At 46.3% G+C, this 12156-nt stretch overlaps 1 protein-coding gene across 2 annotated transcripts; it reads left to right on the top strand.

Moving 5' to 3' along the window:
• The first annotated feature begins 466 nt into the window (after positions 1-466).
• LOC148652458 (vesicle-trafficking protein SEC22b-B) lies at positions 467-12156 on the top strand. 2 transcript variants are annotated; one of them, XM_088599178.1, is made up of 5 exons: positions 467-672; positions 3535-3644; positions 8752-8912; positions 9815-9961; positions 10866-12156. In XM_088599178.1, exons 1-5 carry the CDS (start codon positions 598-600, stop codon positions 11018-11020), a joined length of 648 nt encoding a protein of 215 aa, XP_088455304.1. In that variant the 5' UTR covers positions 467-597; the 3' UTR covers positions 11021-12156. The 2 variants fall into 2 exon arrangements, with proteins under 2 accessions (XP_088455304.1, XP_088455303.1); XM_088599177.1 differs by having other exon boundaries at positions 598-682; positions 3533-3644.

Below are 12156 nucleotides of genomic sequence, written 5' to 3'. Positions count from 1 at the left end.
GTTGAATACCAGAAGCAAAACAAAAACGTGTAAACGCCAAATAACTGAAAATAGATTAATTTTGTTACTGTTATTTCACAAAAAAAATATTATTTTACTTCACTGTAATTCTTGTCAGAAGTTTAGATTGCAGCTTCCTCTGTGCAAAGTGCCAGTTTGAAAAAAGTTTTAGATATAATTAGTATCGCTGCAAATACGCTACCACCTTGATTAAGTTAAATATATAGTCTTTCCGCGTTTTTCTCCACTAATATCATGGACAAATGATGACGTTCTAGCAAGGCAAGACGTGATATTAATTCCATGATTAACGGACAGTAAATTAACTTTTATTTTAAAACTCACCTCTGGTAGTCGCCCGAGTTCACGGTGTGTACCTCTGTTTCTCCTCACCGCCGAATCGGAGCGGAACCCTCTCACACGCGGAACGCTTTGTTTCGGGTCCTGCAGTGTTGGAGGACGGCACTGAGCGACGCGCCGCCGCGGCTTCCGGCCAGCTCAGCTCGTCAGTGTTGTCAGTAGGAGTGATCTCAGCCTACAGCCTCGGCCGGCTCGGTTCGGATTGCTGCCGCTCGCGCGAAACCAGCTTAGTCGAAGATGGTTCTGCTGACGATGATTGCCCGAGTGGCGGACGGCCTTCCGCTGGCCGCGTCCATGCAAGAAGACGAGCAGGTGGAGAAAACTTGTAATTTATTCTGTCATAATTACATACTAGTACGCCACCACAGCAATATCTGAAAGAGTCCCTACTGCCAGGTGGTGTGGCACCTTTAAATACCGATGGTTGTCTTTGACTCGCTAATGCTCTGTTTCTTTTTATCGGGCCATTCGGAGTTTTCTCTGTGTTTAAAATGTTAACGGAGTTAATTGTGACATATCGTCAATTCGGAAACGTCAGCGCGAGACACCAGCTCTAGCTCCAATCATAATGGTGATAATGGTGTCAGTGCTGAACAGGGCTTTTGTCTTGCCCGGGAACGGGTTGGCAGCCGTCATTTTGAAGAGGAAATTGAGCTGTCTGGGAACATGCCCAACCTGTCTTCCTGATGTGCGGTAGACGTAGACGAAGACAGGTCTTGGTCTTCACTTGCGCTTAAGGGCTCGCTGGCTGTGTCTTGAATTGGGGGTACCCTAGGTAGTCTGTGCCTTGGCAAATAAGAGTGACAGCCCCCGGCACTGGTACTGGTGACTCGGGTTATTTAGAAAACCTCACTGACCCTCACCCCAGAGCCCTGTGCCCCCCGTGCCCTTCAGATGCCCATCCTAGGGAGCTCTGCACAGCAGTCGCTTCCTCAGCCTCCCCTGCCGTACTCGGTGCAGTGGGCAGAGTCTGACCAGCGCTCCTCCCTATGACAGTGGAGGGCGAGGCATCGGAGAGCGGGCACGGAGCCTGTAGGGCAGAGGCACTGGGACTGAGGTCCTGTGCCGATCTGTCAGTTCATGCACACACCACCCTCCCACCTTGCAGCTCGAGGAATCCGAGCCCCGTACATTTCTCTGATCTTTGATTTGTTTTCCTTTTTGGTTTCCATTTCCCCTGATGTGTTTTTGCTCAGTGTAAAGATAGCTTTCGGAGCACAGCAAAAGTAGGGCATGTGTGACCAGGTGTGCACACTGTGGTTAGTGCTGCAGGCTCACACGAGCAGCCAAGCGCTGTACAGTTTCAGGAGCTCAAAGGGATAAAAGGGTGGTTTTAAATCAAGGACAAGGTAATGCCAGCAGCCTCTGATGCCAGGAGACCAGCTACAGTGACCAGCTGCCCTGAATATACTCCCCTCCCCCATGTCCTTTCTCATGCCTTTGCTCTCTCTCCCCTTTCTTTCACTCTGCACTGCATCATTCCTCTAGCCTGAAAATCTCTCCCCCAGTCACCCCTCCCCTCCTACCCCTGGTCACTCTGTCCTCTCCCCCAGTCACCCCTCTCCTTCTGCCCCTGGTCACTCTGTCCTCTCCCCCAGTCACCCCTCTCCTTCTACCCCTGGTCACTTTGTCCTCTCCCCCAGTCACCCCTCCCCTCCTACCCCTGGTCACTTTGTCCTCTCCCCCAGTCACCCCTCTCCTTCTACCCCTGGTCACTCTGTCCTCTCCCCCAGTCACCCCTCCCCTTCTACCCCTGGTCACTCTGTCCTCTCCCCCAGTCACCCTTCTCCTTCTGCCCCTGGTCACTCTGTCCTCTCCCCCAGTCACCCCTCCCCTCCTACCCCTGGCCACTCTCTCTCCCTTCAGTCACCCCTCTCCTTCTACCCCTGGTCACTCTGTCCTCTCCCCCAGTCACCCCTCCCCTCCTACCCCTGGTCACTCTGTCCTCTCCCCCAGTCACCCCTCCCCTCCTACCCCTGGTCACTCTGTCCTCTCCCCCAGTCACCCCTCTCCTTCTACCCCTGGTCACTCTGTCCTCTCCCCCAGTCACCCCTCCCCTTCTACCCCTGGTCACTCTGTCTTCTCCCCCAGTCACCCCTCCCCTTCTACCCCTGGCCACTCTCTCTCCCTTCAGTCACCTCTACCCCTGGTCACTCTGTCCCTTCCTGGTCCTGTCTCTGTGTCTGTTAGTACTGTGCTCTTACTGCTTGTTCTTGCTTCTCTCTCCTGCTCTCGTGAAGGGAAGTGAAAAGGTTTGTGTCATGGTTTCCCTTTTCAATGACAGATGAGGTGTTAGAAATATCTGACACACATGGTGTCCTAATCACATTAACCTTGCCTCCTAGTGTCGTAGCTGCAGACCAGTGACATACTCATATTCCACAGTAAATTGTGTTGTATTCTATTATAACGTGTAGAGATTGTGTGTTGTAGTCTAGTCTGGTATAACGTGTAGAGATTGTGTGTTGTAGTATGGTGTGAATTGTACATGTGTACTATAATAATCCCAGGCGTGTGGCCATTGACAAGGTGTTCATTAAAATATTCCCTTTTGAAAACTGTGCAGTTTCACATGCATCAAATAAAAGAAAGTGACACTTGTTAATAATATGCCAACTGCACAAAACGATTAACTGGCTCTGACTTTCTTTCAAAGTTTAATTTCACAAGAATTCAAAAAGGAGGAAAATCATCTTCTTAAAAACTCCAGTACACAACCCAAGGCTTCCATTTATTTGCACAGTGCAATTGTATGGATCAGGATATGAGGATTTAGTAAAGGACTGAATCCCATTCATTGTCTAACCGCATGAATTTGTCCTGTTTCTTGCAGTACTGGGCAGCCAACTTGACAGGCAGGTGCATGTAAATTCATAGGTCAACATCTGACAAATGACAGGTGTCAATTTAAATATTTTTAAAATAATGATATCTGGAAATTCCTGTTCCACACCTTGTCAATGGCTCTGCTATGCTACTGTAATATTGCATATGAAGCATGTTACAATCTAGTATAATAATGCATATATTACAGAATGTAGTGTGCCTGAATGTGTTGTATAATACACTTTGTAAGTTGTAGTCCAGTGTAATGAAGGATGATTTACCATGTGTGTGCTGTTTCATACTTGTCTGTTGTAATCCAGTACAATAATGTGTACATTGTGTCTACAGTCAGGCCGTGACCTCCAGCAGTACCAAAGCCAGGCCAAGCAGCTGTTCCGCAAACTGAATGAACAGAGCCCCACTCGATGCACACTGGAGGCTGGGTCCATGGCCTTCCAGTGAGTATATCACACTGTGCAACACCGTAATACTGTGGAAACCTGTACAGCACTGTGCAACACTGTAATAGTGCGTAAACCTGTACAGCACTGTGCAACACATTAATACTGCGTAAACCTGTACAGCACTGTGCAACACTGTAATACTGCGTAAAACTGTACAGCACTGTGCAACACAGTAATACTGTGTAAAACTGTACAGCACTGTGCAACACGGTAATACTGCTTAAACCTGTACAGCACTGTGCAACACTGTAATACTGCGTAAACCTGTACAGCACTGTTCAACACTGTAATACTGCGTAAACCTGTACAGCACTGTGCAACACTGTAATACTGCGTAAACCTGTACAGCACTGTTCAACACTGTAATACTGCGTAAACCTGTACAGCACTGTGCAACACTGTAATACTGTGGAAACCTGTACAGCACTGTGCAACACTGTAATAGTGCGTAAACCTGTACAGCACTGTGCAACACTGTAATACTGCGTAAAACTGTACAGCACTGTTCAACACTGTAATACTGCGTAAAACTGTACAGCACTGTTCAACACTGTAATACTGCGTAAACCTGTACAGCACTGCGCAACACAGTACTCCTGCTTAAACCTGTACAGCACTGTGCAACACTGTAATACTGCGTAAAACTGTACAGCACTGTGCAACACTGTAATACTGCGTAAACCTGTACAGCACTGCGCAACACAGTACTCCTGCTTAAACCTGTACAGCACTGTGCAACACTGTAATACTGCGTAAAACTGTACAGCACTGTGCAACACTGTAATACTGCGTAAAACTGTACAGCACTGTTCAACACTGTAATACTGCTTAAACCTGTACAGCACTGTGCAACACTGTAATAGTGCGTAAAACTGTACAGCACTGTGCAACACTGTAATACTGCATAAACCTGTACAGCACTGTGCAACACAGTAATACTGTGTAAAACTGTACAGCACTGTGCAACACAGTAATACTGCTTAAACCTGTACAGCACTGTGCAACACTGTAATACTGCGTAAACCTGTACAGCACTGTTCAACACTGTAATACTGCGTAAACCTGTACAGCACTGTGCAACACTGTAATACTGTGGAAACCTGTACAGCACTGTGCAACACTGTAATAGTGCGTAAACCTGTACAGCACTGTGCAACACTGTAATACTGCGTAAAACTGTACAGCACTGTTCAACACTGTAATACTGCGTAAAACTGTACAGCACTGTTCAACACTGTAATACTGCGTAAACCTGTACAGCACTGCGCAACACAGTACTCCTGCTTAAACCTGTACAGCACTGTGCAACACTGTAATACTGCGTAAAACTGTACAGCACTGTGCAACACTGTAATACTGCGTAAACCTGTACAGCACTGCGCAACACAGTACTCCTGCTTAAACCTGTACAGCACTGTGCAACACTGTAATACTGCGTAAAACTGTACAGCACTGTGCAACACTGTAATACTGCGTAAAACTGTACAGCACTGTTCAACACTGTAATACTGCTTAAACCTGTACAGCACTGTGCAACACTGTAATAGTGCGTAAAACTGTACAGCACTGTGCAACACTGTAATACTGCATAAACCTGTACAGCACTGTGCAACACTGTAATACTGCGTAAACCTGTACAGCACTGTGCAACACAGTAATACTGCGTAAACCTGTACAGCACTGTGCAACACAGTAATACTGCGTAAACCTGTACAGCACTGTGCAACACTGTAATACTGCGTAAAACTGTACAGCACTGTGCAACACAGTAATACTGCTTAAACCTGTACAGCACTGTGCAACACAGTAATACTGCTTAAACCTGTACAGCACTGTGCAACACTGTAATACTGCGTAAAACTGTACAGCACTGTGCAACACTGTAATACTGCGTAAAACTGTACAGCACTGTTCAACACTGTAATACTGCTTAAACCTGTACAGCACTGTGCAACACTGTAATACTGTGTAAAACTGTACAGCACTGTGCAACACTGTAATACTGCGTAAACCTGTACAGCACTGTGCAACACTGTAATACTGCTTAAACCTGTACAGCACTGTGCAACACTGTAATACTGCGTAAAACTGTACAGCACTGTGCAACACTGTAATACTGCGTAAAACTGTACAGCACTGTTCAACACTGTAATACTGCTTAAACCTGTACAGCACTGTGCAACACTGTAATACTGCGTAAAACTGTACAGCACTGTGCAACACTGTAATACTGCGTAAAACTGTACAGCACTGTGCAACACTGTAATACTGCTTAAACCTGTACAGCACTGTGCAACACTGTAATACTGCATAAAACTGTACAGCACTGTTCAACACTGTAATACTGCTTAAACCTGTACAGCACTGTGCAACACTGTAATACTGCGTAAACCTGTACAGCACTGTGCAACACTGTAATACTGCGTAAACCTGTACAGCACTGTGCAACACAGTAATACTGCGTAAAACTGTACAGCACTGTACAACACTGTAATACTGCGTAAACCTGTACAGCACTGTGCAACACTGTAATACTGCGTAAACCTGTACAGCACTGTGCAACACTGTAATACTGCTTAAACCTGTACAGCACTGTGCAACACTGTAATACTGCGTAAAACTGTACAGCACTGTTCAACACTGTAATACTGCTTAAACCTGTACAGCACTGTGCAACACTGTAATACTGCTTAAACCTGTACAGCACTGTGCAACACTGTAATACTGCTTAAACCTGTACAGCACTGTGCAAAACTGTAATACTGCGTAAAACTGTACAGCACTGTTCAACACTGTAATACTGCTTAAACCTGTACAGCACTGTGCAACACAGTAATACTGCGTAAAACTGTACAGCACTGTGCAACACTGTAATACTGCGTAAAACTGTACAGCACTGTTCAACACTGTAATACTGCTTAAACCTGTACAGCACTGTGCAACACTGTAATACTGCGTAAACCTGTACAGCACTGTGCAACACTGTAATACTGCGTAAACCTGTACAGCACTGTGCAACACTGTAATACTGCGTAAACCTGTACAGCACTGTGCAACACAGTAATACTGCTTAAACCTGTACAGCACTGTGCAACACAGTACTCCTGCTTAAACCTGTACAGCACTGTGCAACACTGTAATACTGCGTAAAACTGTACAGCACTGTGCAACACTGTAATACTGCGTAAAACTGTACAGCACTGTTCAACACTGTAATACTGCTTAAACCTGTACAGCACTGTGCAACACTGTAATAGTGCGTAAAACTGTACAGCACTGTGCAACACTGTAATACTGCGTAAACCTGTACAGCACTGTGCAACACTGTAATACTGCGTAAACCTGTACAGCACTGTGCAACACAGTAATACTGCGTAAACCTGTACAGCACTGTGCAACACAGTAATACTGCTTAAACCTGTACAGCACTGTGCAACACAGTAATACTGCTTAAACCTGTACAGCACTGTGCAACACTGTAATACTGCGTAAAACTGTACAGCACTGTGCAACACTGTAATACTGCGTAAAACTGTACAGCACTGTTCAACACTGTAATACTGCTTAAACCTGTACAGCACTGTGCAACACTGTAATACTGCGTAAAACTGTACAGCACTGTGCAACACTGTAATACTGCGTAAACCTGTACAGCACTGTGCAACACTGTAATACTGCTTAAACCTGTACAGCACTGTGCAACACTGTAATACTGCGTAAAACTGTACAGCACTGTGCAACACTGTAATACTGCGTAAAACTGTACAGCACTGTTCAACACTGTAATACTGCGTAAACCTGTACAGCACTGTGCAACACTGTAATACTGCTTAAACCTGTACAGCACTGTGCAACACTGTAATACTGCGTAAAACTGTACAGCACTGTGCAACACTGTAATACTGCGTAAAACTGTACAGCACTGTTCAACACTGTAATACTGCGTAAACCTGTACAGCACTGTGCAACACTGTAATACTGCTTAAACCTGTACAGCACTGTGCAACACTGTAATACTGCTTAAACCTGTACAGCACTGTGCAACACTGTAATACTGCGTAAACCTGTACAGCACTGTGCAACACTGTAATACTGCGTAAAACTGTACAGCACTGTGCAACACTGTAATACTGCGTAAACCTGTACAGCACTGTGCAACACAGTAATACTGCTTAAACCTGTACAGCACTGTGCAACACTGTAATACTGCTTAAACCTGTACAGCACTGTGCAACACTGTAATACTGCGTAAACCTGTACAGCACTGTGCAACACTGTAATACTGCTTAAACCTGTACAGCACTGTGCAACACTGTAATACTGCGTAAACCTGTACAGCACTGTGCAACACTGTAATACTGCGTAAAACTGTACAGCACTGTGCAACACTGTAATACTGCGTAAACCTGTACAGCACTGTGCAACACTGTAATACTGCTTAAACCTGTACAGCACTGTGCAACACTGTAATACTGCTTAAACCTGTACAGCACTGTGCAACACTGTAATACTGCGTAAACCTGTACAGCACTGTGCAACACTGTAATACTGCGTAAACCTGTACAGCACTGTGCAACACTGTAATACTGCGTAAACCTGTACAGCACTGTGCAACACTGTAATACTGCGTAAACCTGTACAGCACTGTGCAACACTGTAATACTGCGTAAAACTGTACAGCACTGTGCAACACTGTAATACTGCGTAAAACTGTACAGCACAGTGCAACACAGTAATACTGCTTAAACCTGTACAGCACTGTGCAACACAGTAATACTGCTTAAACCTGTACAGCACTGTGCAACACTGTAATACTGCGTAAACCTGTACAGCACTGTGCAACACTGTAATACTGCTTAAACCTGTACAGCACTGTGCAACACTGTAATACTGCTTAAACCTGTACAGCACTGTGCAACACTGTAATACTGCGTAAACCTGTACAGCACTGTGCAACACTGTAATACTGCGTAAACCTGTACAGCACTGTGCAACACAGTACTCTCTGCACACTAGAGGCTGGGTCCATGGCCTTCCAGTGAGAACAACAGAAAGGTGTACTATGGAGTAATTGAATTGTCTGTGTATCTGTGTTTGGCAGCTATGTGATTGAGAAGGGCGTGTGTTACCTGGTGCTGTGTGAGGCTGGGTTCCCCAAGAAGCTGGCGTTCGCCTATCTGGAGGACCTGCAGGCTGAGTTTGATGAGCAGCATGGCAAGAAGGTGCCCACCGTGTCCCGGCCGTACTTCTTCATCGAATTCGGTGAGTCAGGGAGACAGGTGGACGTTCTGGCTCTAACCAGGGCACACAGCTGGGCAGGGGCACAGAGAGACCAGCGCTGCCATGGGGGAGGTGAAAACAGGTCTGGCCACACCATGTTCACTGCAGGCTTTTGGAAAAGAGGTGAATCAGAAACACTTAAGCCATCTTTGATTTCATTTCTAAAGGAGCATCCTGAATAGAAATAGCGTGTGACAGTTTACAACTAGTGTGTGGGTTTTCAGCTTTAAAACTTCATGATCAAACTTCTGAAAAAATCCCCAATGTCTGTGATGAGGGAGTCTGATAAGGACACAGCCACAGGTATGCTTCAGAAAGCCCTGATGGGCTGGTTCTTAACACTGGCAGCAGCAGAGCTTGAGGCAGGCTGTGTCCTGTACTGCAGGAATGGAGATACTCCCGACAGCTTCTAGCTCCTACAGCTGAAATCCATTGTATGTGACCTGACACCAGGTGAAGGGGCTGCATGCTTCTTAGGAACAGGTACAGGTTTATTCCATGCTGAAAGGAAAAGCTGTGGAGCCTTCTTCCGGTGACAATCTTGCCGTATAACATCCACTGATGAAGAACAAAGCAAATTTAATGAGAGATGCATGTTTGTGTCAGTGTATTTATTCAAAACAAGGAACAGGCATGAACTGGCTAATATAAGGGGACTGATAATAAAAGATAAAAGAAACACCTAACCTGAAACTGAATATTTCTAATCGATGCCAGACTTGTATATGGGAGTCTGCATTCCATGGACCCTGAAAAGACCAGGCTGTTTTGCACTAAGGAGACTCATGTGGTCCTTGCATATTGTAAGAACTGAGTGTGTGGTGTTAGAAAGACTGGCGTGTTGTATACAGACAGCAAAATTGATGTGTGTGTCTCACCCCCAGACACATATATCCAGAAGACGAAGAAGTCGTACATTGACAGCCGTGCACGCAGGAACCTGGGCAACATCAACACGGAGCTACAGGATGTGCAGAGGATCATGGTGGCCAATATTGAGGAGGTGCTGCAGAGGGGCGAGGCTCTCTCAGGTACAGTCCACACTGAAACACGCACTGATCCACACTATACACACACTGCCACATGCACACTTCCACTGATACACACGCAGTGATCCACACTGATGCACAGACTGCCACACAGACACTTCTACTGATACACACACACTACCAAACGCACACTTCCACTGATATACACACACTGATCCACACTGATGCACACACCGCCACATGCACACTTCCACTGATATACACACAGTGATCCACACTGATGCACACTTCCACTGATATACACACACCGCCAAACGAACACTTCCACGGATATACACACTACCACACGGACACTTGTGAGAATTACAGCTGTGAGAACGTAGCAAGGGTGGGTTTTATCAGATCAGTGGTTATACATATTTTCAAGAGCTAGCGAATATTTACATATATAAACATATATTCTATAGAATATATCCAAACACACAAATAGTTTGGGTTCATCTGACACTGACTGCTCAGTAGAACAGAAGTCTGCTCAGTACCGCGAGCGTGATCCCAGTTTGGCCTGCTGAGAAGCAGTGGGAGGTGTTCGATGACTTGGGGTGATTTACAACTGTGCCCAGACTGTTTCCAGGGACAAAAAACATCGGCACATCACCGCTATTCCTTCGTTTGCATGACGATTCCGATGTAGACTTTAGAAGAAAGCAGAAGTTAAAATCTCAGTGAATGTCCCTCCTGTGCTGCGACTCTTTGGAAACAAGGCCACTGCTGTGTGTAAGCATCACAGAGGCTTGCTATGGCCACAACGAAAATGTTTTCGAGTTCATTTGGCATGCAGACACTGTGTTCCACTGGCCACGCCTGCTCCTGGGGAACACCATTGCTCTGCGCAACGCAGGCACAAGCAGGTTTGCGTCCTAATCGGACCCCTTCTCCCCTCCAGCCCTGGACTCCAAGGCCAGCAACCTCTCCAGCCTGTCCAAGAAGTACCGCAGCGACGCCAAGTACCTGAACACGCGCTCCACCTACGCCAAGCTGGCCGCCGGCGCCGTCTTCTTCATCATGCTGATCGTCTATGTGCGCTTCTGGTGGCTGTGAGCCCGCAGGAGGAGGGCGCTGCACTCACCACCGCAGAACACATCGCAAGCGGCAGACCCCCCCCTGTTCACAAGAGACTCTGAACGCGCTCTCTATGTAGAAATCTGTATGTAATTATTATTGCGGTTCCTGTTCGATTTTTATTAACCATCAAACGTCCGTTCCTCTGTCTGGTTGTGTGTCGAGTGTGTCTTGGTTGGGCGTATGTGTCTGGGGGGGGGAGGGGGTTCCTAATGCCCGTGCTGACCTGCGCCTCATGTCCCAGATGCCCATGCTGTACAGCATTCATGCAGTAGCTCACCGACGGTCATGGAGCAGAACACCTTTAATCCACAGAACCGGAAGCAGTGCACCCCATCTCCGGGTTACTGTCGGGCTGTCCTGCGTTTCTCTGTACCTAATCCCCCCATCACCTGAGGATTGGAGGATGGGGTTGTTCTCAATCTGTCTTAATTCTTTTCCCGCTGCCTGTTCCTCCTGCAGATGACCATAAGCAGCACAGATGATGGGCACTCAGCGTGAGGCTGGGATGTTCACCTTTAGCAGGAGGCCATTATGGAGGAAGAGTCTGTCCTTGTTTCCCTTCACACAGGGTCTGCAGTCTGACAGCAGTAGCTTCACCCTTCTCTCTGGTCTTTTTTACATTAAATCTGGTTTTTAAACCAGGAAAAGAACCTGCTTCATAGAAAATACAACTTGGCTGTGTGACTTTATAGGTCTATTCAGCTGCCCAGGCAGACTGGGATAAATCCGTCCTTCTTCAGTGTCTGGGTAGGGGAAATACAATTATATAAGAATTACCTAGTAGACCATGCAGGTACCGTAATTCTCACAAGGCTGGGAATTTACGTGGTATTCATGAACTATATAAGGTCATAATCTGTTGCCAGTTGAATCGCAGCATGCACCAACCTTATTTTTTGAAAAAAGCATTTTGAAAAGACATGAAATTGCTAACAAAATCATAAACTGGAATTAATGATTGATGACAAGTGTTGCTTGCGAGAACTGCAGCCTATGAATGAAGCCTCCTGCGATGCCAGGCTGAATCGGTGTCCTTCTTTGTAAAAAGGGGTCTCCCTCACCAGGGCCAGACCTACACTGTGCTGAGGGGGAATAAAGAGATTTTCACCTGC

The sequence above is a fragment of the Lepisosteus platostomus genome, chromosome 11 (genome assembly GCF_059453375.1).
Source record: "Lepisosteus platostomus isolate fLepPlt1 chromosome 11, fLepPlt1.hap1, whole genome shotgun sequence".
Classification (NCBI taxonomy): Eukaryota; Metazoa; Chordata; class Actinopteri; order Semionotiformes; family Lepisosteidae; genus Lepisosteus; species Lepisosteus platostomus.
The sequence above is the reverse complement of the archived record's forward strand: the minus strand, read 5'-3'. Positions and strand labels throughout refer to the sequence as shown.

Coding starts and splice junctions, on each gene's coding strand:
- LOC148652458 (XM_088599177.1), top strand. CDS start 598: ATGGTTCTGCTGACGATGATTGCCCGAGTGGCGGACGGCCTTCCGCTG. Junction 3,645..8,751: donor GCTGGGTCCATGGCCTTCCA/GTGAGTATATCA, acceptor TGTGTTTGGCAG/CTATGTGATTGAGAAGGGCG. Junction 8,913..9,814: donor GTACTTCTTCATCGAATTCG/GTGAGTCAGGGA, acceptor TCTCACCCCCAG/ACACATATATCCAGAAGACG.